The 9,305-nt window shown below is 43.2% G+C and overlaps 1 protein-coding gene across 1 annotated transcript in view; it reads right to left on the bottom strand.

Annotated features, from left to right (window-relative positions):
* Window positions 1-9,305, bottom strand: part of LOC132579238 (ligand of Numb protein X 2-like) — an 83,325-nt gene that overhangs the window by 5,130 nt on the left and 68,890 nt on the right. The window contains exons 7-8 of the mRNA XM_060249475.1: window positions 4,323-4,497; window positions 3,962-4,190 (exon numbers count right to left, since the gene is read on the bottom strand). Coding sequence (XP_060105458.1) covers window positions 3,962-4,190; window positions 4,323-4,497 — 404 coding nt within the window. The remainder of the gene's footprint in view (window positions 1-3,961; window positions 4,191-4,322; window positions 4,498-9,305) is intronic.

Below are 9,305 nucleotides of genomic sequence, written 5' to 3'. Positions count from 1 at the left end.
GAGAGCTCTGACAGAACCGGCGCTTTCAAGGACAATTCTGTGAGAGCTATGGCTGACCCAAGGCCATTCCAGCAACTGCAAGTGGAGAAGTGGGGAATCAAACCTGGTTTTTCTCAGATAAGATTAGTTGAAGACTCCAGTAGCACCTTAAAAACTAGCAAAATTTGGGGCAGGGTGTGAGCTTTTGTGGGTCACTGTGACTCCCGAAAGCTCCTCCCCTGCAGCCACAAATGTTGTTAGTCTTGAAGGTGCTCCGGGACTCCTGCTCTTTTCTGCTGCTACAGACAGACTAACACGGCTCCCCATCTTGATCTATCTTCATGGAGTTTGCTTGCCAATTTCAATATACCAAAAATGGTATGTTAAACTCTGACCTGCAGTTATTACGACCTTCTTTAATGACTGCCTCCTTCAACAGACCCAGGACAATTCTCTCAGTCAGGAACGTATTTAACACTTTAGAAAATGAAATCCCAACTTTCCCCCCTGCATGTTTTCATACGTCAAGAAGGACAAGGAACGTGGACCATGACCATGTCAGCATCCACCCTCTCATTCTGAATCTATCTATAATAACTTGACTAGACAGAGCCTCCGCTGCCTGATCTGCAATCAAAACCAGAGACCACATCGGATCGGGTCAACTTTTATTTGCAAAGTATCTTGCAAAAGGTAAATATATATATATCACTGGGTCCATGTCAGTTGAACTATGTCCTAGAAGTCAATCAACTACAAATTACACTAAATTATCTAGATGGATGAAATTCAGCAGATGCAACAGCTGCAAAGAATCAACACTTATCACCACCACTTTGTAATCTTCCAAACGAGCTCTCTGGGCAAGTGTTTTCCACCAACAGTGCTCTAGATTTCTCCCAGTTCCCTCAATTTTTTGGTAATGCGAGGGCTGTATCGAGGAAGGATAAGAGGTTATGGATTGGACTGGATTCATTAGCCTACTGTGGCAGGCCACTGTAATCCAGTCCCCACCTTTGTTGGAAGGAAATGCCTCCCCAAAGATCTTCACTGGGAAAGGGGTTAAGCAGGGGTGCATTTTAGCCCCCCATTTGTTTAATCTTTTTCAAAATGATCTTGTCCCCTTCTTGTCTCTAGTTGATGGCCGCAGCCCTAGACTTGGTTCTGCTCATATTCCCATGTTATTATATGCAGATGATACAGTTCTTTTGCCTACCTCTCATGTTGGATTAAAACTCTTATTGAATTGCTGTCACGAATATTGTGTGATTAACAGACTGGAGCTGAACTATGAAAAAACAAATGTATTGGTCTTTCCTTGTTCCCGAAAATCATATAAATGAACTATTAGTGGTAACAAACTTGAACAGGTTAAGCGTTTCAAATACCTGGGCATCTATTTTCAGTCCAACACTACTTGGACCTACTATCACAGAATGGCTATTAATGTAGCTAAAGTTAGTGGTGCAGCAATATCCTTCTTTTATTTCTCTGATAGAGGCAATCGTTATGTGTCAACAGCACTTAAGGCCTTTAAAGCTAAAACTAGAATACAATTACTGTATGAGGTACCTCTCCGGATTGACACAAGCGACATTTCAGTTGAATGTGTCCATTCTATCTTTTTGAGAAAGATCACGGGGTACCTATGTGTGTTCCTTATGCCACTTTATGTTTGGAGTGCAATCAGAATTTATTGGCCATACTATTAAATTCTGGTTACAACTCCATTTCAACTCTGACCCGGTTAGTTTTCTGAACCAGCTACTTTCTGAATCTGATCATTCTAGCCGGCTATCATACCCTGAAGTGAAAATAAGTGCCCTCAATCTATCTTTAGAATCCTTATCCTTGCTCTCTGAGTCTGAGGCTTTTTAAAAAAATAAAATCTAGTCTACTGGGCTCAAAGCTTCAAACTCTCTATAGTCTTGCCAACAGAACCTCTTCTCCCCTAAACTTAGGGATTGTTCCGAATGTAAATCTTCCAACTATCAACTTCTAGCTCCAAATCTGCGCAGAGCCTTTTCCTTGGCCAGATTCAATGCCCTTCTGTCAGCCATTTCATCTGGCAGATTTCAAGGGGCTCCCTATTTGAGTAGGTACTGTTCATGTAAAATGGATTGTGTTGAGACTGTCGCCCATGTTCTTCTCCAGTGTCTTCTCTATTTGGTGCCCCGCCGGCATCTTCTATATCCCATATTAGCCCAAATTTTAGAGACTCCAGATAATTTTAAGGTTCTTTTCCTGCTTGATAGTTTTGATTCAGAAATAACTGAAATAGTAGCAAAGTTTCTTTATAGTAGTAGTATCAGGCTTTACTATGTTGCTACCTTGTTTATATCTTGTAATCCTAATTTTATTCTGTATGCACTCTGTACTCTCCTAATCTGTAACCTGCCTGACCCTCTACTTTATATTTTTATATATTCCAATAAAGGCTTGCCTTGTGTGTGTGGAAGCAAATGTCACCACCCACTCTGAGAAGACAGTGACCTGACCTTAGCAGTGAGTTTAGTTCCAACCTCCTTAACCAGATCTTCTCTATGATTACAAGGTCTAATAAATTAGAATTAAAAGCAGCAGAGACTAGTTTTAGGGTTTACAAAATCCCCGTATCATACGTGGTGGGAATGTCCAACAGTGTCAAACTTTTAGAATAAAATGGTAGAGCAAATAAAACTTATATTCGATCTAACCATTCCAGTAGATATTAAACTGTTTTTATTTTATATCTGGCCTGATAAATTGGTGAGTAAAGTTCAGAAATCTTTAATCTTGACAATGTTGGCGAAAGCTCGTATGATGATTGCTAAAAATTCGAAACCCCCACGATTGAAATGTGGTATGATAAGTTATGGGACCAGTATGTAATGGGTAAGACAACGGATAACCCTTCGAAAATGATACTGATTTGGCCATAGATTATTATTTGCTTAGCAGCCCCATGGCACAGAGTGGTAAAGCAGCAGTACTGCAGTACTGTGGTCTGAACTCTCTGCTCACGACCTGAATTCGACTCCGGCGGAAGCTGGATTCAGGTAGCCGGCCCAAGGTTGACTCACCCTGCCATCCTTCCAAGGTCGGTAAAATGAGTACCCAGCTCGCTGGGGGAAAAGTGTAAAAGACTGGGGGAAGCAATGGTAAACCACCCCGGAAAAAGCCTGCCGTGAAAACGTTGTGAAAGCAGTGTCACCCCAGAGTCGGAAACGACTGGTGCTTGCACAGGGAACCTTTCCTTTCCTATTATTTGCTTTAGGCCCCAGTTTTGGAATTCTTTGGGAATATTTCTTTTTTTGCCTAGTAGAATGAATTGTAGGCTTCTTCTTAATTCTTAATACCTAGCATATTATGTATTGTTTTTGTAAATTGTTTGTTATATGCATCCAATGATCTTAATTAGAGCCCCGTGGTGCAGAGTTGTAAAGCTGCAGTACTGTAGTTGGGGCCCTCTGCTCACGACCTGAGTTTGATCCCAGCGGAAGCTGGTTCAGGTATCCGGCTCCACGTTGACTCAGCCTTCCATCCTTCTGAGGTCGATAAAACGAGTACCCAGCTTGCTGGAGGTTGGCTTTCCTAGGCCCACAGGCCTCTAAAGCATAGCCTAGATCATGACCTCAGCTATGATGAAGAGCCAGTGCCAACTTTGATCTTCCACCTCAGTGCTCAGTTTTGTGCAGCAGCCTAAATAGGTATCAACCACAGTTTATCAATTGAGATGTCACCTACCATAATTAAGCTTCCCTAATTATTGTCTGAAATGATATCTAAATAAAGCCATTCACTGACCTGGAAGAAATTTCAGGACTCTTTTTAATCTTCTCATTTCAAAAGCAGAATGGTTTAAACACTTGGTCTTATTGATAAGATGACCACCCAAAATATCAGGGAGCTATGCCAAACAAACAACTGGACCACCTCAACCAACCCCAGATGAAAACGGCACCCTAGTGCAATTCCATATCACCAGAGCAGACAAACTTACCTAGGCAATCCAAGCCACCTGACCCACAGAGGAGTCCAGCTAGCCCACCCAAACCCGCTTTCTCTGCTTTCTGGAATCTCTGGTGACTCAAACGACTTTTCTGGCACTGTGATCTCCAGGGCTTTCAGCACCACTGTGTGCAATGCAGCATTCAATTTCAAGGCAGAGACAGCTTCATTGTAGTTTAGGTGAGTCAAATCAATATTATTGATACTCAGAAGTACATCTCCTGTAGTACAAATAAAGAATAAAATGTAAGTCTCTTGCTATAATGCTTCTGCAGTGTCACCATTTCGACAGCCATGGTTTTACCAGGGAACAAAATGCTAGGGAATCAAGCTGAAGGATGGAGGTATCTCACCTTTCTTAATTCTACCATCCCTGAATAGGCACCCGACAGGTTGAACGCTGGTCACATAAACAGGGAGCCTATGTTTACTGTCTCTTCCACCTCCAATTGTTATTCCTAGAGATTCTTTTTGCTCTTTTTTTATTGTAACCACTTTGTCCTGGATGAGGTATCCTTGAGGAAGCGCCTTTTAAAAAAGAAAGACACAGAAAGCGATCAAGTCACACACTGTAGATGCAGAAAGGGAAATTAATGGTAGTAAACCCCAGTGGAGACTGACGTGAAAGTTCAGCGAAACTGTTGACAAATTCAGACAAGCATTTACAAACGTTAGAAGAGAAACTGTATATGAGGAAAACTGAACCAGTCTGCCAAAAGGACAATATTTAAATGAAAGAGAGGAAAGTGAGCTCATGCTTTCAACTGGAGGTAAATCAAGCTGTGTTCGTCTGTTAGTCTGTAGCAGTAAAAAAGAGCAAGATTCGTGAAAGCTCTTTCCCTGCCAAAAATTCTGTTAGTCTTTAAGTTGCTACTGGACTCTTGCTCTTTTCTACAACTAGTTGTCAGGCCACGCTTCATTGAAGTTATTGATGCTTATGGTCATGTTTATTCTATGCTTACTAACACCATTGCTGAATAAAATACTATGTCACTAATACTGTGCCCTGCAAGAGAAAGAGGAGGGGTGGGAATGAAAGATGCCAAAACTCCAAAGGCCTGTAAAGCCTTTGAAGTGCAGAGCGCCAAGCTCGCTTCTCTGGCGCCTCCCGAGCAAAGCAAGGACATCACCAGGGGGGAGAATGCAACCATCACCGGTACAAGATAAGCAGGCGTGTGAAAGTGTTACTTGCAGGGACAACTGTAGTTTTATTATGAGAAGTAGTTTAAAGCCCAAGCCTTTGAAGTGTATCCATAAATGCCAGTGGTTCGAGCTATCTGTTATCAGTTTCAATGAATCCATGTAGAGAGTAACATTGTTGTAATCAATAAATGAAACTTTGTTTTGAACAAAGACAAGTTTGGTCATTTTGAAACTTCAATGAACCCTTTGCTGACACTAGAGGCCAGTATAGCTTGTGTACATTACTATGGAAATGGCTAAAAATGGGCCGCAGCCTGCTCAGGAAAACACAGAACTTTAGTCTTTGGATGCTTTCAAGAAAACTCGGGGCAAAAGATTTCCTGGGTATGAATTCAACTATATCGGGGTGGCCAACGGTAGCTCTCCAGATGTTTTTTGCCTATAACTCCCATCAGCCCCAGTCATTGGCCATGCTGGCTGGGGCTGATGGGAGTTGTAGGCAAAAAACATCGGGAGAGCTACCATTGGCCACCCCTGAACCATATAATCAACTGGCTCCAGACTCTAAAGAGCACAGAACACATTTCTATTTTCACAAGTAAATATAACTGCATTTTGACCTGCTAAAACAGTAATTAATTGAAGAGCACATATTTTATTTAATGTATTTTACATAGTAATTTTTTAAAAAGTTATTTTACAGAATTAAAAAAGAATATATAAGGTCTAATCTCACCTCTAACTTTACCATTCCATGCCATTTCAAAAACTGATCCTTCCTCAGTGATTTTATCTGGTTTTTTACATTATCCATACTCAAGACTTCTCTGCTAGTACGTTATAATTTAAACCTGAACGCCATTTTCCAAATTCTCAAAATCCAGTCCTTTATAGGAGGGCCTTTTTCTGATTTCTATCGCGAAATGGTAAGTCCTCATCCTGCTGTTAATGAACTATTACTTCCCTGCCTGTAGCTAAGACACATTCTTTTAGATAACAGTGGAAGTAACTCTGGGTTCTTGTGGCCAGTTGTACCCTGTGAGCTCATAAGTAACATACTAAAGTTTAACACTGAAAACATAATAGTAGCTTTTCATATTTATAAATTATATGAATTTATGACATTGTTTTTATTTGTAAGCTGCAAAGTTGAACAGGGCTATGGAGAGGCAACAGGTACATTCCCTAAACAAACAAGCAAACAAAACCGCACTGTGGGCCAGATGACAATCTCTACTGGTTCCCAACCATACCACATTCCACCCCACCCCCTCCCCTTCACTCCCAAGGAAAATGGAAGCTTAAAAAACAACCAAGTACATTGTAGAGGTCCCAGAAATGGGGAGGAGAGGCAGAAAACAGGCGGAAGTAAGAAAAGAGGGAGGACATTGACAATATCCACATCTTACTTTTGCTCTGATGCAGGTCCATGGTTCAAAATCTCCATCTTGGTGGAAAGTACCATAAAGTCACAGCTGACGTATGGAAGTCCCCATAGAGTTTTTACAGCAAGAGAGGTTCAGAAGCAGTTTGCCAATTGCCTGCCTATTTGTCACAACCCTTGAGTTCCTTGGCAGTCTTCCCATCCAAGTACCAATGAGAACTGACCCTGCTTAGTTTCCAAGATCTGATGAGATCAGGCTATCCTGGGTCACCCAAGTCAGGGCTCAAAATATGTAAGATACTAGGAACCTTAGGGATTCTATGTATCAGAATTAAACTACAACAACAAAACAAACAAAAGCCTGTAACAGCAGTACACTTTCCAAACACAAAAGTCCTCTGAAAGCACTCTTTTCACCTGCCTCCTGATTCTGAATACCAGCTATGGATTTCCCCAATGCTTTTTTTTGTAGAAAAAGCCCAGCAGGAACTCATTTGCATATTAAGCCACACTCGTGGCATCACCATTGTTTCACCCAGGGCTTTTCTGGTAGAAACAGCAGGAGCTCATTTGCATATTAGGTCACACCCCCTGCCAAGCCAGTCAAAACTGAGTTTCTGTGTGTTCCTGCTCAGAAAAAAAGCCCTGGATTTCCCCAAAGAGTGTATATTATCCTGGTGCTGCCACCAAAAAGGCCCTTTCTTGTATGGCTATTCATGAATCCTCTTCTAGATCATGCAGGACTTTCAAAAGACAAAACCAGCATTTTGAGCTGGGCCTAGAAAGTTAACTGTTAAGCAGTGCAGTTTTTTCAGAGACAGAGTAATTGGCTCTCTGCAGCCCCCAGTAACACACTGACATTTACATTCCAAACCACCTAACTTTTCCAGACCCTTTCACAAGCAGCCTCACATAGGTACAGCAGACCCCCTTAGCCTTAGGGCCTCAGAGGAATAGATAACCTTCAGGCATTAAAGGTAATGAACACACTGGTTCTATTATAGGTTGACTGCTTTGCAAACTGTTTCAAAAATGTCTTTCCTGATTTCTTCCAAACTGGTCAACACTGCCTGTCACCTATACATGTCCCCTCAGTTAGGCTGCTAGCTCAGTTTTATCACTGTCCCTCTGGTGCATACCTTGGATAAATAGGAAGATGCTTATTCATTTAGGAAATTCACAAGCTGCCTGTCCAGAGACCTGCTCAAAATCATCCAGAAGTGCTAGGGAAATTGATTTGGCTGCTTTGGGGGCCATGCTGATGACAGCAAAGGAAAGGACCCCTGTGCAAGCAAGCTCCAGTCGTTTCCCACTCTGGGGTGACGTTGCTTTCACGTTTTCACGGCAGACTTTTTTACGGGGTGGTTTGCCATTGCCTTCCCGAGTCTTTTACACTTTCACCCCAACAAGCTGAGTACTCATTTTACCGACCTCGGAAGGATGGAAGGGTGAGTCAACCTTGGGCCGGCTACCTGAACCCAGCTTCCGCCAGAATCGAACTCAGGTCGTGAGCAGAGAGTTCAGATCACAGTACTGCAGTACTGCTGCTTTAACACTCTGCGCCACGGGGCTGCTCCAGGTACAAAACTCCCCAACAAAATATTTTTTAAAATGCCCAATGCATTTCCAGCCACTGCTCTTTTTTGAATAATATTTCCCCAGTTGTTTTCACAGAAGGGTGACGTTATCTCTGTCCCTTAAAGCATGCAAAAGAAAGAGAAAGGACAGGTTTCTTACCTGTAACTGATGATCTTCGAGTGGTCATCTGTGCAGTCACACATATGGGTAATCCGCAGGATCGGGCCCGACCTCGGAGAATTCAAAGCAATCTTTAAGCGTTAAATTTGGCGCGCCTTCTCCTCGTCCTGGGGAGGAGGCACCGTCTGCGCATGCCTGGACGAGGGGGAGGCGCTAGCCCACTCAGTTTCTTGCCGCCGCCGAAAAGGTGGAAAATTAAAGTTGAGAAGTGTCCAGCAGCGGGGAAGGCTGGGTGGGTATGTGTGACTGCACAGATGACCACTCGAAGATCATCAGTTACAGGTAAGAAACCTGTCCATCTTCATCGTGGTCTCTGTGCAGTCCCACATATGGGTGATTAGCGAGCTATTCCATCAGGAGGAGGGTGCTGGATCTGCAAGATAAATTTGGTTAAGAAAGGTAACAGAGAGTGAGGTACTCACGGTAAAGTGTGGAGAACCACTCAGTCAAAGATGGAACGTAGCACAGCCTGCCCGAACGATGAATCACGCCTGGCACGAACATCGAGTGCGTAGTGCGAGGCGAAGGTAGATGGGGAGGACCAAACTGCAGCAGCACAGATGTCCTCTAGTGGGACGCCCCTCAGGAAGGCTGACGAGGTAGCGACGGCTCTGGTGGAGTGAGCTCTTATGTGCTCCGGGACTGGCTGTTTCGCTAACTGGTAGCATAGTTCAATGGCAGCGATAACCCACTTTGAAAGTCTTTGGGTAGATATTTTACTGCCCTTGTTATGAGTTGCATAAGCCACAAAGAGACTTGGAACTTTACGAAATTGTCGAGTCCTGTCTATATAAAAGGCAAGGGCTCTACGTGCGTCCAGGTTGTGTAACGCCTGTTGACCTGCATCCGAAGGATGTTGGAAAAAGGCCGGAAGGGTTGAGGGTCTCCCTAGATGAAAGGGTGAGACGACTTTAGGCAGGAAGGCGGGATCAGGGCGGAGAACCACTCTGTCATGATGGAAAGTGGTGTACGATGAGTCTGCCCTGAGTGCACAAATGTCACTGGCTCTTTTGCCTGTAGTGAGTGCAGTTAATAGCGCCGTTTTCCAGGA

This window comes from Heteronotia binoei, chromosome 11 (genome assembly GCF_032191835.1).
Source record: "Heteronotia binoei isolate CCM8104 ecotype False Entrance Well chromosome 11, APGP_CSIRO_Hbin_v1, whole genome shotgun sequence".
NCBI classification, from domain to species: domain Eukaryota; kingdom Metazoa; phylum Chordata; class Lepidosauria; order Squamata; family Gekkonidae; genus Heteronotia; species Heteronotia binoei.
Note: the sequence above shows the minus strand (reverse complement) of the source record. Positions and strands in the feature narration are given on the sequence as shown.